This window comes from Berghia stephanieae, chromosome 14, assembly GCF_034508935.2.
Source record: "Berghia stephanieae isolate SIO BIC M18660-M18661 chromosome 14, UCSD_Bste_1.3, whole genome shotgun sequence".
Taxonomy (NCBI): domain Eukaryota; kingdom Metazoa; phylum Mollusca; class Gastropoda; order Nudibranchia; family Aeolidiidae; genus Berghia; species Berghia stephanieae.
In genome coordinates this window covers 11,149,589-11,175,834 of record NC_088373.1, presented here as the reverse complement: position 1 = coordinate 11,175,834, position 26,246 = coordinate 11,149,589, and the positions used below count along the sequence as shown (strand labels likewise).

General features: G+C 33.1%; 1 protein-coding gene across 3 annotated transcripts; it reads left to right on the top strand.

The window, feature by feature from the left end:
• Positions 1–126: 126 nt before the first annotated feature.
• LOC144959805 (cilia- and flagella-associated protein 91-like) lies at positions 127–25,418 on the top strand. 3 transcript variants are annotated; one of them, XM_078892555.1, is made up of 19 exons: positions 127–328; positions 924–1,000; positions 1,687–1,844; positions 2,253–2,351; positions 2,944–3,000; positions 3,640–3,824; positions 4,397–4,574; positions 5,025–5,120; positions 6,466–6,527; positions 7,402–7,583; positions 8,599–8,739; positions 11,435–11,479; positions 15,839–15,955; positions 18,439–18,510; positions 19,259–19,405; positions 20,369–20,590; positions 21,137–21,285; positions 22,069–22,160; positions 23,222–25,418. In XM_078892555.1, exons 1-19 carry the CDS (start codon positions 259–261, stop codon positions 23,386–23,388), a joined length of 2,316 nt encoding a protein of 771 aa, XP_078748681.1. In that variant the 5' UTR covers positions 127–258; the 3' UTR covers positions 23,389–25,418. The 3 variants fall into 3 exon arrangements, with proteins under 3 accessions (XP_078748681.1, XP_078748683.1, XP_078748682.1); XM_078892556.1 differs by lacking the exon at positions 11,435–11,479 and adding an exon at positions 11,074–11,094 and having other exon boundaries at positions 138–328; XM_078892557.1 differs by lacking the exon at positions 11,435–11,479.
• Positions 25,419–26,246: the final 828 nt, after the last annotated feature.

Genomic DNA, 26,246 nt, shown 5'->3' with positions numbered 1-26,246 from the left:
TGGATTTTCTGCACATCAAAACCACCAAATAGACTTTAAATCTGAACTCAGAAAAAAAAACACATGAAAATATGAATAATTATGCGATACTTTTGTATCACTTCTTGAGCGAGCACTTTCCACACCATGGCAACAATACACAGTCAGCCATATTGATTTGAAAACAAGATGGTGGCTTTTGGTTGACGACCGCTTTGATAACATAAATAATTTTGGAAACTGTTATTGAAATAAACTGACGATCTTTAACAGAAGAAAATGGCGAGCACAACCCAAACAATTAGGAGGCCATTGCCTCAAGCTTCAAGAGTGCATGACTATCTTTACGGTAGGTTTTGTTGCAACGGCAACGGAGTCACTCTAGGGGCTCCCTCTCTGATGAACTCGAAAAATACAGGGAATGCTCCAAATGTTATCATATCTGAGAATTAATGAATGAAATACTTTTATAACTTATAAAATGACTTTAACAACCTGATATCAATTCCCTCCACCACCCAAACATGAGATCATCAACGAAGGTCCTTTCGACCAAAACATACTTTGGCGAATTCATTAATTAGCAGATAATCTAGACGTCGAGATCTAGATATCTAGATAGTTTCTGAAACAGAGGTAGGATTTTTAAAAATATGTCTCTTTTACGTGAAAGCATGCTCAAGGCGAATTGGACTTCTCACGAAGTTGGCACGCCAAAGGCGCACCTCTAACATAATACTAATTAAATCGAATTACCCTGCTGAGGTTACAAGGATATCTGGGTAGTTGGAAACATAGGTATGAATTTATATGAAACTGCAATTGAGTGAGACTAAGAAGTGCTATATTTTCTTGGTATAATCTCTCATTTATCTTATAATGGAAAATATTGAACATAATCATCACAATTCTTAGATTATGGTTTACTTTTACTTCATCTACAGACAAAGCTTACATCCTGTCATCTGAAAGAGACCATGGACGTGCAACATTCCAGGCACACACTAGCACCAGTCGAATTGTAAGTTTGTTGCACAATCTCTGCTTTGATGATGACTGATATCATTACAATCACAACATCGACATTGTTGTCATTTTCAACCTCATCACCATTATTATTGTTATATGAATATAATCAAATTCAAATTATTTTAATTTTGACCACCTCTCTCTCTCTCTCCCTCTCTCTCTCTCTCTCTCTCTCTCTCTCTCTCTCTCTCTCTCTCTCTCTCTCTCTCTCTCTCTCTCTCTCTCTCTCTCTCTCTCTCTCTCTCTCTCTCTCTCTCTCTCTCTCTCTCTCTCTCTCTCTCCCTCTCCCCCCCTCTTTTTATTCGTTTTTCTTTCTCAATCCGCTTTTATTGTTTGTTGTTAAATCTATGTTCACCAAAGTTAGTTGACCACACATGCTTTTAGTCTAATGGTTCTCAATATTCACGGGGAATCATAGTCTGGTATCCAGTTCAGTGTGTTACAATGATTTTTATCGTATTTAAAAAGCGAGTCTCCATTTCTTTTGATCTCTCTAACCTGTTTTTTTTTTTTGTTTTTTTTTTTTTGGCTCACCAAAAACAAAGTCACTTTAAGAAAAAAAATTAATAAACAGATACGGGGCTGGCATCATTTGAAGCATGAGATTTGACTTTTTTCAACCCAAGTTTAACTGGATTATGGAAGTTACTTTTCTAAAAATATCTTGTGTCTGAACAGAAAAAGGTGCCTGTGTATAATACCATGTTTTCTGAACTGCGTCACCATCCCCGATTTCAAGTCAAGCTGGATATCACTGACCCTGTACCTAAATCTATCGCCCGAGAATGGAGAGGCTATGCTGATCAGAACAGAGAGGCTATGATTAGATACACAACGTTAGTATATTAAGGCCAGTGGGAAAATACAATTTACTCAAAGACATTTTGATCATAGGCGATCATTTCACATACATTTTTCTGTTAATTAAGTTCATTTTGAGCTTTCAAGATCATAAAATATATTTTTGTAACATTGTTTTTTATTTCTTTCTTTGTTGCTGTTGTTGTTATTAATGTTTTATTATCCTTTGAATAATAAATATAGATGTATATTTAGAACGTAATCCAAATAGAGACATGGAATTTCAAAAAAAGAAAACCATAAACAGTTGCATTTACAACAATAAAAGCATTTCAAGGTGTAAAAATTGTTCTTCAAGTAACAAAGTCTCCAATAGCCAAAATGTCCTATTTAATTATATTCAGTATTATTGGATAACACATAACACTTATCCATATTCATAGATTTAACTATGACCCATCTGTACAAGTTCCAAGACAAGACCTCAGGGATTTCAATAGAGCCGATGTTTTAGGCAGGAACAGACCACTGTATGCAAAGAGGTATGAAGATATTTAAGTAAATTTAGATAAATATAAAATGAACTTGAAATAAATTTTGTGGATTTTTATGGTTTTACTATGTTCAACATGCTTCTCAGTGCCTCATCTGTTCTCCAATGAGGCCGTGTTTCATACAGTACAAGTCACTTATTAGGCGTCCTGTTTTACTTGTTCTCTTACAATTCTCATTAGGTACTTATTGAATGATGTCCAAACCTGACTCAAATAGGGAAATATGTGTTAAGTACCTCACCCAAGAACACAACATTAGAGCCAGAGTTGTTCAAACGTTATCATCCATTCAGTCACTTGCCATACTCAACATCCTAACAAGACGAGACAATTTACCTCTTAGCCGTTTATATAATTTCCTTAAGATGAAGAATCTGAACATAACCCAATATAACTTTAGTACTGGCCTTTCAGTAGTTAAAATATTATTGGAAACAAATCCATGATTAGTCAACCAAAGGTGCTTTGTTTAGCTTGATGACAAAGGAAATCTAAATTAATCTTTTAATCAGAGGTTGAATTGTGATATTGAAAAGAATGATAACTATTTCTTACTTTTCTCTTTTTTTTTTATTATCAGACCCATCATTCCCTTCCTGCAACAAGTTCCTCCTGAAGTTTTACTAGCAACAGCAAGGTAGGTTTTGCAACAGAGTGGAATTATTGGGTAAATTTTAACTCTAAAAGATTTTTGTTAAAATTTATACATTTATTAAAAGCATAACTAAATTTTCCGGTATTTACACGTAGCTCTTTTGTTATTTAGATGAACTTGATGAAACAAAATGAAGCATTAGAATATGTGTTCATCTTTAATATTTTTATTGTAGCATTCATCCAAAAAGAAAAAAACAAAAACAAACAAGCATGAACTAAGTTAACGCTTGATTAAAAAAAAAATTGTTGGTCTCATGTGTTGGGACAGACTTATTAATGGGTAAAAGTTAAGGGGCAACATCAGTCATTTGTTGGATTGCCAGTTCCTTTCCAAGTTATTTTTACTTTCAGATAGATGAGAAGAATGAAGGTGTCAATTTCTTGCCGGCTGGATTGATCAGCTATGAAAACCTCTGGGGCATTAGATGAAATTCAAATCTTGACAACCATTCAATGGGAAAAAAATCTTTGTTCTTATCGTTTTCACAAATAAATAACAGCAATGGAACTTTAGATTCCACACGACTACATATATAACTAGAAACGACCCTTAGTCTCAGTGTAAAAAGCATTAAGATTAGTTCTTCCTTATATTATGTTTTTTATGACATTCTTTCAGACAAGATCCTTTGGCTGGTCCTGATAATGTGATTGCTGAAAGAGCTCCTACTCCCCCAACCAAGACCATTGAGACACAAACGGATTATCGTGATTCTGAGGCACAGACGGATCCTTACACCCCTGAATATGTGGTGAGGCCGGGAGAAGCTCCAGAATTGCTTACTCTTGCCACATTGTCCTTTGGTGAGAATCAATTTTCAAACTCTAGAAATATTTTTAAGTTAATACGAGGTGAGATAAAACAGGAATAAAAAGAGTATGCTGGCTTGCCCATTTTTTTGGATTTTTTTTCGGTTCTTATTTTTACACTTTCGTCATTTGTTTTTCTCTCTTTTCTTCTTTTATAAAAACTTGTAACATTTATTTCTTCTTCATTTTCTACTTCTTCTTCCTAAGACAGCCTGTCTTTTGTATGCCTTTTGGATTATTATTTCTCGATCTTTCCAAATTTTTACCTGCTCCATTGTTTAATTCCTCCTTTCTACCATAAACTGGTATAGTTGAAGGAAGAGATCAAAAACACATACTAGCTCTGAGTCATATTTATCTATGGTTGAGCTTCTCTGTTTTGCCATATTATTTCATTTGGTTCTACTTCTGTCCTCTGTGAAACTACTATTGTGAATAATTCATGAATATTAATTGATTGCTTTAAATTTGTTTCACAAGAGTGGAATGCACCCAGAGGCTTTAACTTGAAGACGGAAAGTGATATTAATTAACACTATTATTATTGCAATTCTTTTTCCTACAAGGTCGTGGTCTGCCAGCTGGATTGGCTGAGGTGGAGATGATAGAAAGAGCCCGTTCAAAACGTGCATGGGAAGCAACATTGCCTCCATTGAGTGATGTCTCCCAACTTGAGAAACGCAGGAAAATGATGGATGAGATGGAGAGAAAAGAATGGGCTCTCCGTGAGCAGGAGATTGAAAAGTGAGCATTTTGTTCAAGCACATGTGTTTTTGTATTTGAAAGAGAGACTGAGTATAAGTACACCTTGATTTTGTCATTGTTTTGCGGTACCAAAATAATGATTTTTCTAGGTGAAGTAAAAGTCAGAATTAAACAAAATCGATCAATCTTGCACTATATTCCATTAGATTTTTAAATACCTAGCCACTGAGCTCAGTTGTTAAGATAGAGGAGAAAAAAAAATATTGCTGTTTACAAATTGAAATCAAATTCATACACTTGCAGGTAATCAAATCAATAGAGCTACTGGGTTCCCATTTTATGATAAAAATAAAATCCCGTAGTTTTGAAATCATTGAAATATTGAGTAATGATTGATTATTGGATCCCTGAAAGGTGTTAGCAAGGAAAAGACTTGAGCCAATATTATTTAGGATTGTTTTTGGATTTTGATTTTTTTTTTTTTTCCAGATTGCAAGAGGCCAGATTGGAAGTTTTGAAAGAGCTGTTAAAGCAGAGAGAAGAAAACCACCAGGAGCTGAACATCAAACGTTTGGACAAGTTGTGGTAAGTAGATATCATAATAATAATAATAATAATATGTTATTATTATTATTATTATTATTATTATTATTATTATTATTATTATTATTATTATTATTATTATTATTATTATTATATAATACTCCCTAGGGGTGGAGAAAAGTCCTTCTGAAACACAATGCCTATGGAATCGGAGTTTATCCCAGTTTCTGTAAATGGGAAAAGTAACCATTGCTTGATACCCTTTGGATTAGATATGGTCCGTCACTAATAACTCTCTGTCAAATATATCAAACTCAATTCCCCAATCACTGCTTTGTGACAGTGATTTAAAAAAAAAAAACTGACTTCGCCCAGGACTGATATTGGACTCTTTACTTGTGAGGGGCATGGTCTACCAAATGAGGTACCAAGGCACCAGGAGTGGAAAATAGAAAAGTGAAACCAAATCGGTGTTAGTTTGTGTTTCTGTACTTGTGTGCATGTAAAGGAGGTAGGGTACTGTATATTTTTTAAAATTTTTATTTCTATTTAAGGTCCACATGGTAATTCCGTTAGTTTTTACGTGACTATCAGTACATGGTAATTCCGTTAGTTTTTACGTGACTATCAGTACATGGTAATTCCGTTAGTTTTTACGTGACTATCAGTTGAATTCCACAGCAGCAAAAAAAATACAACAAATAAATATTGCCAAAGGTGGATAGGATTTAATTTGAATATTGCTCTTTTTAATTTAGTTACTATTTACTCCTCTTTATTGCTCGTGGAAATAAAGTAATATCCAGACATTCCTATCATCCTATCATGGACTGGTAAGAAGTATGGAATGTGACAGCTTCTACAAAGAACAAAATACTTACATGGAATGGTTTGGACTGAAAACCCTTCTTTGGCTTTATCCCCAAAAAACTAATTAGAACAGTTATAATATGAACATTTTTCACTTAAAATCGAGATGGACGGAAGTAAAAGTCCCTGCAAGGCCAGTCAGAACAAACGATAGTAACAGATTTCAAAGTTTGACCCAGTCGCCAGAAGTATAAATTTTAAAAAACCAACTCTTTCTCTCTCTCTGTCTCTGTCTCTCTGTCTCTCTCTCTCTCTCTCTCTCTCTCTCTCTCTCTCTCTCTCTCTCTCTCTCTCTCTCATGTCTCTCTCTCTCTCTCTCTCTCTATCTCTACTCTCTCTCTCTCTCACACATACAAACACAGTCACACACACACATACACACACGAAACAACGAAAAACCAATGACTCATCAAATTCATCACTTGTTGTTGTAGCTAAATACATCTTTGATTTATTTTAGGATTTATTTAAAAGAAGGTTCGTAACTTAGACTTAACCATTTGTTTTTCTCTCTCAGGGCAATCAAACAGAAAGATAAAGAATCCAAGATAAAGAAAGTGAGGAATGAACACATCAAAAGTAAGTGCATATTTGGTAGTGAAAGTAAATAAATGTTTACAATAATATGTGATAACATTTTTAAAGAAAATCAATAGATCCCTTTTAAGTTGACATAATGACTATTGATTTAATTTCTGAATTATTGAATTTTAAAAACAATTTGAGGAAATGAATAGGACTAATATTTAAAAGCATTGATCTGATTTTAAATAATGTTTAATAGACACTGAAGTCAAATAAGTAATAGACACCTGGTGACCTTAACTGTGACAAGCAAAGAATGTTCTTATGGAATAGGTCTGTCTCAAATTGTTTTTGGAAATTGCACTCAATATCCAATCTTCAATTTTAATTTCTTTTCCTTCCTTAACACTCTCTCAGTACCAGGAGGCTCATAAGGCCTGTGCGGCTATGTGGTCTAGTGGTATGATACTCGCTTTCGGATCGGAAGGTCCTGGGTTCGAGCCTCGCTCTGCACGTAGTTGAGTTCTTGGAACAGGCTCTTTATTCACATCCTATCACAGTATTCAGGTGTAAAATGAATACTGGCTGTTAACAACGTTGTCTCTGTCTGAAAAAATTGTAATATCGCCTAACAGGCGTTTTGTCCCGTCCTACATGTTAAATGTTGCTGGTGGCCAGGACCCCTTGTAAAGCACTTTGAGCATGTTTAGTGGATATTGCGCTATACAAAAGCTCAATTTTAAAGGCCTGGACACTGTCCTTCCATTTCATCTGGTCCTTGGCTACAGTCGTGTGCCTCCACAGGAATGCCATCCTATCACTTCTCTCCCTTTCTACCATCCTATGCCATTTACCTCTCTTTCCCCCTGGAGTCCTCTCATTTCTTACATGCTGATTACATCTTTCAATTTTTTCAATTTCTTTTCAGCCATCAGAAAACTTACAGAGAAGCGTGCATGTGTGGAAGCCCCATCTAAGAAGAGGAATGTCATTATGGAGTATGCAGATCCTGGTTCTCAGACATACGCTCCAATGACCCGAATCGGTGTGTTTTTAGACAGGGGATCAGAGCAATACCTGGTGAAATCTCGACACTTGAGCACATATCAGGTAAAACTGTTTATCGTTTCTGACATTGTCAGAATTTGTGTTGTAGACTAGAGTCTTATTCCAAGTGTGACAAAATAAATTACTTTCTATTTTACGCTTGAATTTAAGAGATGGGATAACCCCTGCTGGCTCAGTTAGCTCAATGAGAACTGAACTACTTTTGTCATCATCAACTTTGTTTGAAAATATAATTTAGTTATATTGATTTTATTTTTTGATACGAGAAATTCTTAAAGAGTATTTGCAACAGAGGGAAATTGTTATAATTTTCATCATCATTATCATCATCATCATCATCATCATCATCGTCGTCGTTGTCATCATCATCATCATCATCATCATCATCATCATCATCATCCTCTTCCTCATCATCATCATCATCATCATGAGCAGCAGCAGCAGCAGCAACAGCATCATCATATTGGAATTATAATATTACATTCAGGCTACAGGAGGAGGGGGTCAGATGATTTGGTAGATAATAAGGCAATGCAAGTTCCATTTTTCCAGCTCTTCTACCAAGGCCATTTATCTGAGTCCTCTGTCCACTTAATGGTGATTTGGTAGCTTGGCCTGTTAGATTTGGCAGAGAGTAATACTATCTGAAGCATTTGTCCCAATTCATTTGACACAACAGAAAACAGGGATAAACAGCTATGTGGTCTAGTGGTATGACACTCGCTTTCGGATCGGAAGGTCCTGGGTTCGTGCCTCGCCCGGCGCATAGTTGAGTCCTTGGAAAAGACTCTTTACTCACATTCTCTCACCGTACTCAGGTGTAAAATGAGTACCTGACCGTTAACAGCATTGTCTCTGTCCGAAATAATTGTAATATCGCCTAACAAGTGTCATGTTTCGTTCTACATGAAACGTGTTGCTGTTGGTCAGGGACCCCTTGTAAAGCGCTTTGAGCACATTTAGTGGATATTGCGCTATATAAAAAAAAAGCTCAACAAAAGCTCAATAAGCCTCATTCTATTGGCCTTACAGGGTTAATTAATTTGTTTCTATCCAGGGATTGTTGGAGCTAGAGGCCTCTCTACCAGACTTTGTGATGCATCCAAGAGTGAAGGCTCCAAAACCATCCACTGTCACAAAGACTGGATTCATCAAGAGGAAGTACAGGAAGGAGAGAGAACTCACCGAGGTCTATGAGGTAATGAAAGCAATAAGGAATGCATGTGTGTATAGAGTTATAGCCTAAAGGTGATTGCTGTGTATTTAGTAATAGTGTTGAAAGAGAAAAAAATTTTTTTAAAAGATGATTTTTTTTTGTTGGGAATGTTTTGATTATAAAAGAAATATAAGGTTTTTTATTTTATTTTATTTCCTTAACAAATGAAGCAGTATGAATGCAATTAGATGCATGTTAAAACGTGAAGAAATATGGTTTTAAAAATGTTAACAGTGCAGAATTAGTTTTAGTCATTACCATAACATAGTGTTCTGTAATCTAACAAAGTATGAAGAAACTTACATAAACTTCCATTGTCTTTTTTTTTTTAATTTGTAAATATTTATATTCTTCTTATTTTTCTTATTAATACCTTGTCAATTTTTTTGTACCTCTGATTCATTTCATATTTAGGTTTAAATTCAGTCGCATATAATATTGGTCAATATTATATGTGTGTTGTTTACGCTTTTTCTTTTTTTATAATATTATGATTTATTTCTTTTCTTTAAAAAAAAACCCCAACCCTTTACTCTATATATCGTTGGCTTTTTGAAAAATTAGACTTATAAAATGAAACGAAAATCAAGGTGATAGCTTCTAAAAATAAAAAAAAATATATGTACTATAGAATAATGTCTGTTCAAAACCCTTCATTAATCAACAACAAAACAAAAGAATTAGTTAAATATCTGAAAAAGTGTGTGTGAGACACAGTGCCACACAAAGCAGAGAGAAAAATTCTAGAAAAACCCCCCGAAAAAACCCATCCCAAAATATCAGCCTGCCTCGACTAGAGATCAAACCTCAGACCTCCTGATTACTGGTCAGACGTGCTACAAATTACACCTCAGAGGTTACCCAATAGTTTTTCAGATAAATCTACTGTATGGATGTGAAACTTGGAATGCATCACAAGCATGTATAAGGAGGGTACAGATTTCGTAAACTAGGTGCAAGCACGCTACTCAGAATAAAAAGGATGGATAAAATTAAAAATGAAGAAGTATGGAAAAGAACACAGCAGAAACCAGTGGGAGAGGAGATAGGAAGAAGACGATGGAGGTGGATTGGACACACCCTTGGAAAGAATGACTTCACGAAAACAAAGAAAGTATTGGACTGGAAGCCTCAGGGCAGAAGATCAAGGGGAAGGCCACGAGTAACATGGAGAAGAATTAAAGAAGCTGATATACAGAGAAGTGATAAGAAATGGAACAAGATAAAAAAGTTAGCTCAGGATAGAGAAGGATGGAAACTGTTTGTCTGTGGCCTATACCCTGACCCAGGGTGAAAAAGGCAATGATGATGAAGTGCCTGCTCACTAAATTGTCATTCAAATAGAAATGGTTATACAAAATGTAAAATTTGGGATGGACCTGCACCCCATCCAGTGAGTAATTAGCAATTATTTGTTAAATGCTTTAAAAAAGGGTGCTTGGTGCTTATTGCTGATTTCATACACCGTATGGTTTTGAAAGCCTTTTTTTTTAGAGGATGGGTATGACATAAAATCAATTAGAAATTATTAACTACTGTTTTTATGGATATATTCGGAAGCCAATGATATATAGTTACTTTCTGCTTACACCTTTTCTTCTTTCCAGTAATGTAATAATAATAATAATAATAATAATAATAATAATAATAATAATAATAATAATAATAATAATAATAATAATAATGATAATAATAATAATAATAATAATAATAATAATAATAATAATAATGATGATGAGATATTAATGATAATAATGATATCGATAATAATAATAATAATAATAATAATAATAATAATAATAATAATAATAATAATAAAGTAATAATAAAATAATAACAATAATAATAATAATAATAATAATAATAATAATAATAATAATAATAATAATAGTAATGACAGTAATTGACACTTATTGAGCGCTTTTCATGACTAAACATCTCAAAGCACTTTACAGATAATAAATTACAAACACGCATAGTCAAGTTAAACATGAATCAAAGAATGTATTTCTAATTTCTAAAATAAAAGTATACAAACGTAAAACAACTGCCAGTGTCAGCAATACTGCCGAACTTTAAAAAAGCTCCCACATTTTTCTCAATTTTGGCCAGAAAATGACCTTCAAATATCGATTGATTATAATATCCCAAAGTTATTATAATCGATCAATTTTTGATGTACGAATCACCTGGCCTAAAATTTTAAAATGTTTTGGGGTTTTTTCAGAATATGATAGAATAGTAGGAATGTGAACTGAATCAAAAGCCCTGCAATTTTGTTGTTGATGAAATATATATTAACATATTTCTATTTAGATAAAAGAGACTAGCCCATCGGTAACTTGTGTGCTTGCCTTTTATTTATTCATTATTTATCAACTGAATGACTGATTTTTGCATTTATTTATATTTTGAAAATGTAATTATAATTTCATTTATAGAATTTGATTAATACTTTTACAGATTTCATTTTTTGTGTTATATATGATTTAATCATGTTTTAAGATTGATAAGAGATAAATGCAGCTTAAAATAGAAACGCTTGTATTGAAAATATAATTGAAACTTTATTAAATATGCAATTTTGTAGAGGTTGTCTTTGGTTTCTCCTTTAACTTTAACCTGTAACCTTTTGAGCGTGAATTTAACCTTTGATCCTGACCCCAATTATGAACAGATGCTGCGAGAGAGGCGACTATATAAAGATGAAGAAAACGACGAGGTGATACTAACAAATCTGTGTTTATAATTCTTTCTTTAATAATTACCACGGTCCAACCCACATTTTCTTTACAACTTTTTGTATTTATTGAAAATTTTACATTATTTGACATACTCTGTATTTTTTATATAAACATCTTGTAATTGACATATCGCCTCATTGTGCTCTTTTGTCGGGGTCAATTAGATAGAAAAAATATCTTATATGATTTATGCTTTGGACTCAGAAAATTTGAGATGAGCTTTTATGTTTTGATTGGAGGGATTTTATTTTATTTTTTTTTTACAGATGTAAATAAACAAATACCTTGAAAAGGACAATTTTAATTATTTGACTTAAAAACTCTTTACTTGAAAATATGTATTTTTTTTTTTATTTTACATACCAACAATCATTTCTTTCATTAGAATAGAACCACAGGCCTCTCTTTTCAAGAAATCAGTAACAGCAATGCAATTCGTTCTTGATTGAAGCTGTATTAATGCTATTTTGGTGACGGAAAGTGTTGGTTTGTGGTTATATTGCGATAAATAACGGGGGTAAATTATTGTTTGGTCAAGTTAGAGTAAATTCAAACCGCGCCTGTAAAGGTTTAAATTCAAATTCATGAATCTGGTTTACTCTGACATTATACTCGATTGAGTTTGTGGGTCACATATTTTTATTTTCATCATTTTTCTTTTCCTTCTTTTTAAATTCATTTCTTTTGAATTGCATTCTTACCTGAAAAAAAATTCTTTCTATTCCTTTTTTTATTTTTTTTTTTGCTTAAATGTACAACTATTAGTCATACTGAAAAGAGCACATGTGTGAAAACTTCAGGGAATTTTTAAAAAAGAAAGATATGATATTCGCTTCTCCTCTCTGACATTTTTCTTTTAGGTACATCAGAACCCCCCCACAAAAAAAAAAAAAAAAAAAAACCCACAAAAAAAAAAAACAAAAAAAACAAGCAAGCAAAAAAAAAAAAAAAAAAAAAGAAGAAGAAAAGATAAAAACAACATCAACAAACAAAACCAAACAAAAAAACCCAAAAAAAAACAACTATCCACTACAATGTGGAAATACGAGCTTTGACATGAATTAGAGAAATTACAATGCAATTTAGACACAACAAAATTAATCCAACAACACAAATATTTATCCAAGAAAGGCATGAATAATTCAATTTTTCTATTCTTTCTTCTTCCTATTTTTATTAAGAAAAATAAATAAATATTACTAATAGCATCTATCACAGCATGACATAAATTCAGATTATTCCAGCACCTTTTCTTCTTCTTTAAATATATACATGTTGCATTGTATTCATTAGTGTGTGTGTGTGTGGGGGGGGGGGGGGGGGGTTGAACTGCAACTGAATAGCAAAAAAATGAATGTTTCTTTCTGTTAATTCTTCTTAAACTTATGATATAGTTCTATTTTATCTTATTTTATGATTATTTTTGTATCCGAACGGAGTGATTTATTGTAAGTTTTACATATTTGATGCTTTTCAAGTGCTTGGGTTATTTGTGATTTTTTATAACTTTTGCATATTAAATAATTCAACCAAAGCAAAACATATAACAATGGAATATATTCAAAATAAAAAGCTAAAAAAGAAAATCTTTCGATTAATTCTTCTTTAACATGTAATAGAATTCTATGTTATAAATTAAAAAAAAAACGATTGTATGGTTATTTCTGTACTTAAGGGGAAGAATTTATTTGAAGTTAAACTTTTTTATTGCTTTTCAAATGCACGTGATATTCATGCTTAAAAATAAAAAAAGACAGTTGCATTTTGATGAAGTTTTACCTACTAATTTGTGTTTGCTATCGTCGTGGGGCCATGAACATACGGTATAATATGCCTTATAACGCTAATATTGATAAAAATAATAAAATTTGCTGAGGTATGACATTTTTCATTAGTTATTTTAATCAATCAATATTTGAAGCAGAAGAACTCGTGCCAAAATAGAAAAAAAAATGTATTTAGTCAGAACATGGCAGAATATGAGATTCTGTTGGGGTTTTAAAAAAATGTTTCCAGGGGTTTTGTACTCTTGGGATTCTTCTAGTTCATTTTAGTGTTAGTTGATATGAGTTATACAATATTTAAGGGGGGTCCTGATAACTCAGTCTGTAGAACACGTGCTTCACCTCCTGTCCACACCGCAGTGATTGGGTAGCTGGTTCTGTTAGATCTGGTGGAAAGAACATTGCAATAGACTAGTGTCCCATTCAAAGGATAGCAAGCAATTCCTATTGTCCGTTTCACGCTATAGAAACTTGAATAAACTCTGGCTCCATGGGCCTAATAGCTCTTAAGGACTACTTTTAAATATATATATATATATACAACTTTTATGAAAATTCAAAATAGGTTTAACATTTGATTATGCGAGTCTTATTTTATCTTAATAATCTTTCTTTATTTTCCCCCACCAAATTGGTTCCATATTCTCAATATTTAATAGACAAAAGATAAATTTTAGCATATACTAACAGATTGTCAAAAACATGCTGATGATCTTCATGTTTTTGCCTCACTAAATCCATCTTCGATTTGATTGGGTTTTTATGTTTTTTTTTTATAAATTACTATTGGTCATTTTTAGAAAATGTGAAATTATATCTTTTCTTTATCTGTATGCACCAGTTGCTAGCAATACATTTTCATTTTTCATTTTTCTCCAAAAAAAATTATAAATGCTTGAAATCTAAATGCACAAAAATGCGGGCCTGATAAATGAACACAATTATGGACTTGATTAAACATTTTTGTAATGGACAGTATTGTTCGTCAGTTTGAGAGCATTTCCATTACAACAATGAGCTCATAACAATTTGGGTTATCGGACCTGCAAATAAGTGGCTTTAAATCAATACTGTGGAATGCACATAAAGTCAACATTCTTCAAGTTAACTTCTGCATAAAGTCAACACCTGTTGTTGGCCTCAAATTTCCTCTTCTTTACCTAAGTGTATTTTCTATATAATGGATAAAGTCAAATTTGCTTAAAGTCAACAGTTCTTGTTGGCCTCAAATTTCCTCTTCTTTACCTATGTATTTTATCCTAACGGATAAAGTCAACTTTGCTTAAAGTCAATAAAACTTTCTGTCCAGTTGGTGTTGGCATTATCAGGATTCCACTGTACTTAAATTTATATGAGATATTTCTACATCAAGAAGAATTTCATCCTTTTCGTATTCATTTTCAACAAGCATTATAGTTGACTCTGGGAAAGTGGTACCAGGTATAAGGTATTTAAAAAAATAGTCAATCCTTTCTCCTGTTTCCTTCAATTAGGGTAAATAGCAAGATCGGCATACATTTTCCCCCTATCAAATGTTGTCGTTTTGGTGTAGGAATTTATGATTTTTAATTGTTAATATAAAAAGAAAAGTCCATTGTTGACCATCTCATTTTAAAATATGGACATCATTTTATATAGAGTCAACTAAAATTGCTTTAGAATGATTAGTTAGTTTGCACTGTATTTCAAAATGAGTCACAAATGCTTTATCATTTTAATCATCATCACCATCATCATCATCATCATCATCATCGTCATCGTCATCATCATCATCATCATCATCATTGTTATCATAATTGTTATGATCATCGACATTTAATGCACAATAATAATGTTTACAACAATAAAAATAACAAACCACAACAATAACAATATCAATGATAATGTTGGTAACAACCTCGATCAACAACAACAACAACAACCTCGATCTTCTAAAAGTGTTTATATATAACATACAGTGCAGTGGAGCTTGGATGTCTGTAATGCCGAAATGACTGCGATCTAATCCTAATTGAATTGGAACTCTCATTCAATGCAAGGCGCTGTTACAAATATTGTATGTATTATATAGATAGAATGCGCTTGGCCAAGGAGTTCACAACATTGCCATCCGGAAGTATAACGGACCAACACACAAACTCTGTGTAACCATGAACGTTTATAGTCAGGTTAATACTGTTTAGTGAGAATAACTCACAAACGCGGATGGCAAAAACAATAACAAAGGCCTGAGTGACGTCATCTGCATACTATCTATATATACATATTGATGTGTAAAGATGAAACTATCTGGGCATAATATTCCTCCATTGTTAGGGCTTCTTTGATTCCATCTCTTTGAATCCAACCTTCACTGTATGAAAAAAAAAAAAAAGTAACACTTCCTCTCCCTTTTCCTTTTGTATTGCAAGAAAAAAAAAGATAATAACAAATAAAAGGCACCAATTAAATGAGAAGAATTTTTATTTTACTTGATTTATTGTACACGGCATTTGTCATTTAGAATATTTACTTAAAATGTCTTTTTTTAAACTATTTTTATTAACATCTTAGGCCATCAAGGAGATGCGCCAGAAAGGGCAAGAGGAAGCAAAGCCTTTACGATTCCTCCAAAGAATTGAAAGACCTATTCCACGGCCTCCTACACCTGAAGTGGATCCTTTGGAGGATGTAAGTTACCATTTTGGTTACATACTTATTTTTGGTACTGTCTGTAATTGATACATATGTCTGGTTCAGCCAAATACTCACCAGTTTTTGAGGGTTTTTTTTTTCCTTTTTATTTTTGGTTTTGTTTTATCTTCTGGCTCGACTGGTTGGAATAGTTTAGGTTGATTTTCTTCAATTTTATTCCTATGTAAAGTGCAATATTTTTAAAATCGTGATATTCATCCTTGAAATAATAATTTAATGGAGTGATCCAAATCAGAATAGTATTTTCATCAGAACTGTAGATTTGAAATCCAACGATACTTTTAAAGAAATGGAGAAAAAAAACCAAAACAAACAAAACAAACGAAACACACTCGCACACGCACACACACACACACACACACACACACACACACACACACACACACACACTCTCTCTCTCTCTCTCTCTCTCTCTCTCTCTCTCTCTCTCTCTCTAAACCAAAAAAAAACAACAACAAAATACAAAAACGAAACAGTCAGTTGACAAATTGTCAGTTGTCTGGCAGACGAAAAGAAAAAGTGGTTTCATACCCAAATACTTTTTCATTAATTTATTTTCCAATCCAAACTTTTATTCTTTATAAATTTAATTGAATTATAATATACTTTTAAGAGAAATTAATCTTTGAGCGATAAGGATCATTGAGTCACCATAAGATCTGCACCTGGTGGTCTGAGACGAAGTGACTTTGTCACTTCATGTAGTGCATCAATTGCGACATCAACCCACCACCTTCCACTGATAAGGAAAAGACCATAGACTACCTGCCTTAATTTGAAATAGAAAAATATGTCACCACGATATAAGAAAGCAACAACAACAAAAATTGTTATTTATTAACATGAATAATGTGGTTCTCGAACTGTTTTTTAAATTTTCCAAATAGCAACTGAGAAGGGTAATAAGAGTCAAGTTGGTGTTACTTTTTGTTTTTTTTTCTTCAATATTTGAACGCTGGTTTTTCAAATGTTTATTTATTTATTCATTTATTACTTTTGTGTTTACATTGCTATTGCAATGAAAGATTGTTATTTTTTTTATTAAAGTTGTTACAGTTGTTAGTTGAGAATTTATTTATAATGCTTTTAAAACAATATGAACAGTGTTTGTTTTCTTGTTTGTTTGTTTGTTTTTAAACACAACATTTAAAACGAGAGTATATAATATGTACATTCTCATGTTATACGCTTGAAATACTTTATTCATTTTCCAAGCAAGTTCTCATTTCACTAAGAGCAAGTCTCCTCACATGCATCCTTTTGTAATAGCCTTCTTACAATTTTTGTAGCTGCAACTCATTTACCCGTGCCCGTGTTGAGTGATATAAATAAAACCATATAAACCAGGTAGTCAGGACATCAAATTTTATTGTTTTTCCATTTTATATAAAAACTCATTTACTTTTTACCCATTCTTTCCAAGTATAGAATATTCAACTTTATCACATGTCCAGTAATTACCTCAAAGAAAAATAAAAGATCATGAAAAGGAAAAGGAAATGTTAAACTAAAAGTCTTAAAAAGTCAAATTTAACTATTTAACGTAATTGAGGAATAAGATTTTGAAGCGAGATTTAATAAGAGCTTTGCGAATAGTACAAATTGATTCATTAAACACCATCTAATATTAATTTATATAATAGGTTTTATTTGAACAGGAAAGAGGCTTTTTCACATTTTATGTCATTATCTTCATTCAGAATTTTGTGACAGCTAATTAAGCTTGTTGTTTTGGTATTTATTTTAAGTCTATTGAATTTATAAATGTCTGACCAGAATATGAAAATGTCTTGTTACATGTCGCCGTGATACTAGATTATAATTTTTATAAAGGATCAATAAGAAACAAAAATATATGAATACAATGTGAACAACGAAAAATCAAAAATCAAAATAGCAACATAACGTTGTGACATTGAATGAGATTTTTAAAAAAATCCTGTGCATTCATTTATTAATTATATTATTAATTAATTAAAACATTTTTTTTTGCATAAAAATAGTACAGAATTACAATCTGGAAGGTTGGGAACGACAAGGGTTAGACAAGACAAATAAAAAAAACCCACATAACAGCCATCCCTGATTGGGGATCAATCCTTCGACCTTCTGATTACCAGAGATGCTCCCATTAAATAATTTATATGTGTTATACTGATGAGGAGTATACACCAGGCAAAACATATCATCAGAAACAACAAAATATGTGATATACTGTAAATGATTGTGAGGAACGTCATATATTTGCATCAGGAATCAGAAAATTATTGTTATTTTTTAAAGATTTATTTACATATTTATGTTCTTATATTTATTATGATCCAAAGAATTTTACAAGATAGCTGACCCGTTAAAGCTTGACCAATGAGTTTATTCTCATTCGTCATCAAGCAATTTTATAAGATGTGATGGATTAGAGGTTAAATGAAATAACATGAGATAATGTTTTTTTCTTACAGGAGGAAGAGAACAGGCAACTTGCTGTCATTTTCTTGCAGAAGGTCATCAGAGGTCGGGCTATCCAGAACAATGTAAGTAGGGTTTGCTTGTGACTGCAATTTCTCAAACTGTGAAAAGATAAAACTGGTTTCCAGTAAAGGAACGAATATTATACAAAGTTCTGGTATTGTGCTCTATAGGTCTTAACACATGTCAACCAAATTATCTATACTACAAATTGAAGTTTTATACACTTACTCAATACCTTTGCTCGTCATCCAATGGAAAACTGCTTTGTACCCCACCTCTTGCATCTCAAGTGGCAGATGCTCTTTTTCAAGAAACATCCCAGCACTCTTGAGCCACCTTCCAAAATACTTACATTGTTTGTCGGACAATATGTTTAAAAAGCATCTTAAGACTTGTTTTTTTCCCCTCCAAACTAATGTGTTGACACACCTGTAAAGCACTCTGAGGCTTCCTCTTAAAAAGCGCTCAATAAATGCAATGCATCATCATCATCATCATCATCATCATCATCATCATCATCATCATCATCATCATTATCAATAACGATAATAATAAATGACACTAATTGAGTACTTTCCATGACCAAATATATCAAAGTACGTTACAGATAATGAAATACGTCACGAACACACATAGTCAAATAAAAAAAATTGATCAAAGGACACATTACCAAAATTTGGTCAGTCTGACTGTTTTGACTTTAAACTCAATTTGCTTCAACTTCTTCATCCGAATGTTGAGCATGATTTACGCAGAATCTCATGATGTAATATTAAAGCATAAACATGATTCTTCTATCTCCCTAACCAGATGTTTGAAGGCAAGGAGAAGCGCATGGAGCTCATCAAGGAGCTGAGATCAACTCATGCTCTTCAGGATAGAGAGCAAAAGATGAAGAAACAAGAAGAAAAAGCTACCTTGGCTTTGCAGAGGCAGCAAAGGCTGCATGAACACAAGGTAACCAGATACGATGATAGGATAAATAAAAAGAGATGGGTTTGCAGTGACCTGCTATGGAAAGGTGCATGGAGAATTGTCTTGAATATGTCTAATCATAAATGTGGAAAAAAAAAATTATTTTTCATCTGATTTAAACAACATTGAAAAGAAAATTTTTTAATTGAGCTTTTATATAGTGCAATATCCACTAAACATGCTCAAAGCGCTTTACAAGGGGCCCCTGGGCAATAGCAACATTTAACATGTAGGACGGGACAGGACGCCTACTAGGCGATATTAAAATTTTTTCGGACAGGGACAGCGCTGTTAATGGCCAGGTACTCATTTTACACCTGAGTACGGTGAGAGAATGTGAGTAAAGAGCCTTCTCCAAGGACACAACTATGCGCTCGAACCCAGGACCTTCCGATCCGAAAGCAAGTGTCATACCACTAGACCACATAGCTGCTCATTCAAGTGTTTTTGATTTTTTAAATAGGGCCAAAATATATTTATGTACATCAGATTATTCAGAAAGCTAAAATAAACCCTCCAAAATGTACTTTTTGATGACATATTTTTCAAGAACTTTAATCTTGATTTATTGAAAATAGTCATAATGGCGTTTTTCTGACTTTGTTTTCAAGGAATATTGCTCTTAAGAAAGTTCTTCGATTACCAATATAGTTTTGAAAATTACTTTTTCCTTGTACCGTGACATTTTAAAAAAACATCTTGCATGACACCTTTTCTCAGCTCACCGTACAAGTATGCATAGAAATAGTCTGGAATATTCTAGAAAACTGAAGTATGAGTGGAAGATTCATCTCTTACGGATACTATTACTGTTGCATTGTCACTTTGAACTTTCTACACAATCTCATGCCGTGCACTACTTACCATACCACTAATTTTATCTTCTCAATTCCCTCCCCCACCCCACCCCTTTTTGCCCCTTTCTTCTCACTCCACAACAACCAGGAATCCATCATTGACGAGTCTCTGTCACAGCTGGAGAGCCAGAGCCTGGGTGATATGTTTGACTTCCTCACAAAAGAGCTCGTCCGATTGCAAGAGGAACGAAGAATCCATGCCTTTTCCATGCTGGCTGAGAGGCAGCGAAGGATTCGAGAAGCAGAGGAGAGTGGCAGAAGACAAGTGGAAATCAGGAGAAGGAGAGAGGAGGATGAGATATTCAAACAGGTAAGAGCGGGTGACTGTTCTTTGTTTTTAAGGGGTTTATGGTGCTTGCAGCACTTTTAGGTCATTTCAGCTCCAGTTAAAAGGAAGAAGATGGGATAGTAAAAAAAATATTCTAGATTTACAATTAAAGCACATTAGAAAAGGTAAGACATGCCAGAGTTGTGATACAACATTTAGGGTTTTCAGCCTTCAGGATTATTTGTTGAGAGGGAAGCAATCAAAATATAGTTCTGTGGGAGTTGACTTTATTTACATCACCAGCTCTCTACTATGAATATATAGTTGAACGTATTCACAGTCATTTTCTTAGCATTTGTTGTAACATTTTTACCAGAAGTCCTCTGGCTGTTCCTTGGTTGGACTTAAACTGGATTGCACTTGGATTTACTTCAATTTCTGGTACAGTTAAATTCTAATTCTTAAAATATTTTACAATCCCTATCTAGAGCAGAAAATGAGAACCAACAGTGTCGCAAGTATTGAATTTCTAAAAATGGAAAGGAAAAAAAGGAATGACTTTATGATATAATATGTATCTGTCAACAGGTGGTCAAGACTCACCAAACCACAGTGGACACCTATCTGGAGAACATCATTTCTGGGTCCATCGACAACACAGCTGATAACCAAGCACGTGTTGAGATTGAGGAACAAGCCAAGGCTATCAATGACCTGTCGTATCAGTTGGAGGAAAGGTAATTTTCACTGAAATCATGAGTTCTCTTTCATGACCATGCATCCCATGGAGCGAGAGTATTTGCTAGTTTCTGTAGCATTGAATAAACATTAACAATTGATTGTTAACATGTGGATGGGGTACTAAAATAAAGGAAAGCAATTTTGCCAAATTTATCTGACCCAATCACTGCTAGCTGGACAGAGGGGTTAAAAAGATGGCTCTAAAAAAGAAAAATATCCAAAGATTAGCTCGCATTTTTTATTGTCCATTTAAAGCTACAGATACAAGAATAAATTCCAGCTCCATGGCTCTGAAGGCCTACTTTTTATGCATTTAAGACCCCATTTGCATTCTAAAACATTTCTTGGTATTTTGTTATGAAATTAATTCTAAAATAGCGCAAAATTAGACACTTTTGCTTTTTGTTTTATGAATTAAAATGACCTTAAACAACATTTGTAAAAAGAGATAATACAGACCTTCTCAAACCGTGTATTGTAAATAATGTTTGATATATATATATATATATATATATATATATATATATATATATATATATATATATATATATATATATATATATATATATATATATATATATATTGTTACACTTTTCTTTTATTTAAATATTGAAAGTTGTATGCAACACAATGTCAGATAAAGCAGTTTCAGAAGGAAATCGTTAAAAACGAATAACAAAAAAACAAAACAAAAGGGCCTTCATTTTTCACTTTATTTCAATCTTTTCTTCCGGAAGATAACTTTCTTGTATTATTTTTGAAAAATTTATTCAACATAGCCGAGACCAACTTCAGTCAGAGGAGATTGTTGCCGACCTTGTCCATTGCTTCCTTATTCCAGAGGCCAAGAAACAAAGTGTGCGGGAAAAGGGTGAGTATTTTATAATACAGCTAGCGGGTAGAAGAGAAGTGTACCGTGTGGTTATTGTGTGTGTGTGTGTGCTTGAGATGAGAGAGAGAGAGAGAGAGAGAGAGAGAGAGAGAGAGAGAGAGAGAGAGAGAGAGAGAGGGAGAGAGAGAGAGGGTATAAGAGAAGTGTATCGTGTGATGATTGCGTGTGTGTGTGTGCTGTGTGCTTGAGATGAGAGAGAGAGAGAGAGAGAGAGGAGAGTAAATTGTGTCGTTATTGAATACATATACATTTATCTGTCTATCTATTCATATATCCATCTCTCCAATACTCAGTCACCATCAGACCTTATTTTCAATTAGTACAACGAGACAAAATCATAATTAACTTTACAACCAGCCGAATCTTACTATTGCTATTAGAGTTAGAAGTTAGTAGAACGGACCTTGTTTGAGGATCCATTCAGAATATACCCAATGCATTGGTGAATTCCATTATGAACCTAAAGGTTTGAGGCTTAAAACCCTTTCTCAGCCAACAAGAATAATACAAATGGTGAAGGAAATACAGTCCATGAAATTTTGAAAGCTGGAGTAAAGATGCATCTAATCCAGATCAACGTTGTAGAATAATGAAACAAAAATCTTTAATCTAGAAAAAAAAAACCTCAAAAGACTTGAGCTTTTACATAGTGTAATATCCACTAAATGTGCTCAAAACGCTTTACAAGGAGTCCGTGACCAACAGCAACACATAACATTAGGCGATATTACAATTTATTCCAACAGAGACAACGCTTTAAACAAGCACTTATTTTACACTTGAGTAAGGTGAGAGAATATGAATAAAGAGCCTTTTCCAAGGACTCAACTATGCACTGAGTGAGGCTTGAACCCAGGACCTTCCGATCCGAAAACAAGTGTCATACCACTAGCCCACATAGAAGCTAGGAAGCCCAAAGTAACAATGTAGTGTTTTTTGGTAACCCACGATCTTGTTACTGGTGTTGATTATTGGACCCAAATTTGTTTTTTAAAACCTCACTGTAAAGATATAATTTTAAAAACAAATTTGTTCAACAGTTCGAAGGAACCAACGGCGTTTCCTGCTTGCAGCCCACAAAGAAATCAAGAAAGAGGGAGATGACCTTATCGCTGTTCACAACAGACAGAAAGTGGCTGAGATGAAAGCAATGGCTGCAGATGATGAGGAGAAAAAAAGTGCAGAAAAAATTGAAACGCAGGAGTAATACTTTAATCAATTTTGAATGAATTTTTTCATTTGATATGCAAGACGGAGTGAGAGGTTCTTCTCTAAATGCTCAGTTTTAATGTTAACCAACTTGACTCACAGTATTATATAAATACAATACTGTTTCTGCATGGGCAAGCATTGTGTCTAGTGTAGAGCACAGACCATGCTGTCTTTAAGCACACCATACGGTTCAAACTAAAGCACACTGATTGTCTCTTACCGAATTTTTGCTATATAAACACCTTTGAGCGTGGTAACTACAGCTTCAGGCATATTTATTACAAGACTGTATCTGATTCTTAATTGTTATAGTTATCCATCCCCTTTCATGGCCTTTTGTACAAACAAGTCATCACAAATGTGAAAAAAAGAGATTGAAAGAAGGCGAGTGAAGGAGAGAAAGGCAGGTGCACGCACACATACACAAACACACTCGCACACACACTATACACATGCATACTAACCAACAAAAGAAATTGACTCATGAAATTTAATTCAAGGAAATCTTTGCATTTTGTCTACTACAAACTCAAACACGCTTCAGCATTAAGCAGGCCTAAGCCTTCTCCCGATGACTGTGCTTAAAGGCGGCATGGACTGTTATATTTATTTGTGATTTTTATTTTCCAGTTCTGCATGCTACTTTTTTATTTCTTTCAGTTTATAAATCATAAGGCACTCTTTTCAAAGATTGCTGATTTGCTCAGAATTAGGACTTGGGTTATTTTGTTAAATATTTAATGTTTTCCTTAAGATAGAATGAAACATAAAATAAATCAAGCATAATGTTCTTTCAAATATGTAAACATGGAAACTTCGTGAGGTGTACCAATCCTTATAAATGTCTAATTTTATTTTTCAGTTTATTTAGCTCACAGTAGGCAATGATAGGTTTTATATAGTTGATGAAATTACCTTATCATGTCTTTTTGTTCTTCTCATTTTTTAAATAATGCATTCAAACATACTTTTCATCACTTATAATATTGTTATTATATTCCATGCTAAAAGATTAGATATCTCATTTTGATATGGCCGAGTGGATGAGGGTGTTTCACCTTTGTTACTAGAGTGAGTTCCAGGTTTGAACTGCTATCAGGCACATTCTTTTTTTTTTTCCCTTTAGATCATTAATTACCAGTTCGCTCACTTGGACAACATGCGTAATTCTTGTTGACATTAGACATATTATAACTTTGAAAAATGTATTCTATGCAAGATAGTTATAAGAGCATTTATAGGTTTTTAAAAGCCAATTAGCTCTTAAACGATATGCTATATGTTTGATGGATCATCTGTGTTTTTTCATGGAATATTTGAGCAACATCTTTTGACGCTATGCACAAAGATGTAAATTTTAATAAAATTATAGCTTGAGTCGTCACAGGCTTTCAAATATGATTGGATACTTTTACTACATAATAATAAGCAACAAATTAAGGTCATTTCCTTGTTTTAAAAATATTTTTGGAATGTTCCTAACATAAGTGAGTTTATTATTTTTCATTTGATGACTCAATTTTCCCCCATTAATTTGCGTGCCTTAAATGAATACTGTTGTTACTTTGTTTTGTGTAGGAGTTTCAGTTCATAATAATGAATACCTCGACGGAAAATAACATTGGTCATTTTTTAAAACTTATTATTTACGAAAAGAGCTTATTGAAATTAAGTAATCCGTGAATTTATCACATGTTAGCTGGGATTATATTTTGTAATTACTCTTATCACCTTACTTCCATGGGATTTGTATACATGACATGATAGATATCTATCATCTCATTTTGTGCAAAAGTTGTATATTACTTTGTTTATAAAGTTCTTTTCCACTATCCATCCATTGATTTTGTGAACAACGCAAATGAGATGTAACACGAGTTTTAGAAATAATTTGATGAGCAGAGAGAGAGAGAGAGAGCAAGAGAGAGAGAGAGAGAAAAAAAAAAAAAAAAAAAAAAAAAAAAAGAGAGAGAGAGAGAGAGAGAGAGAGAGAGAGAGAGAGAGAGAGAGAGAGAGAGAGAGAGAGAGAGAGAGAGAGAGAGAGAGAGAGAGAGAGAGAGCTCATCGTCAGGATTTACACTTATTCTGACAAAATCAGTCAGATTATGAGGGAACTTAGAGAGAGACAGAGAGAGAATTCCCACAATTTCCAATTTCAGAGACATCTGATAGCTCTCTCTCTCTCTCTTTGAAGAAGGATTATCATTCTAAACTCTGAAAATGTAATCTTAACCATATTTTACAATTCAAGGCTCGTGAGACAACGATTTTAATTTTATATTTTGAAAGTATGAATACCTGGAAATAATAGACCTGTCTACTTGAAAATAAAAACAAAATTGTTGATAAAAAATGAAGTCGCTCTAGTTTACTTTAAAAATCAACAATTTACCCTAAAAATGATTAAATAACACTTCAAAATCCTTAAAATTATGTAGTCTCCCATAAACATTCATTTTCAATAAGTTTTAATGACTTAAGAGATATTCAAGAAGTTCTGAAATTAGAGCCAAAGTTTCGTAATTTTAGGAATGTTTGTAATGGTAGGCAGGTCTGAAATATAACAATGGAATCGCAAGCTATGGTATTATTTGATTTTATTGTAATTATATTTATTATTTTTAATGATGTATGTAAGATGTGAGCAATCTGATATATTGAAATAAAATGTTTTATATCTCATCTGTGATAAGTAAAAAAAATATAAATATCTTGTCTCACTATGCCCAAGTGTATACATTAAAATAAATCATGTGTAAAACATCTAAAAAACATATTTATTTTCCCTTTTAAATACGCTTTTTCTTCGTTCCCCTCATATTGTCATCATGTCTAGTTGTTGAACAAATGCCA

Bases quoted from the DNA above. Each gene is read 5' to 3' on its own strand.
- LOC144959805 (XM_078892555.1), top strand. From the start codon at position 259: ATGGCGAGCACAACCCAAACAATTAGGAGGCCATTGCCTCAAGCTTCA. The intron at 5,121-6,465 runs GTAAGTAGATAT...TTTCTCTCTCAG, and splicing joins AAACGTTTGGACAAGTTGTG to GGCAATCAAACAGAAAGATA. The intron at 19,406-20,368 runs GTAACCAGATAC...CACAACAACCAG, and splicing joins AAAGGCTGCATGAACACAAG to GAATCCATCATTGACGAGTC.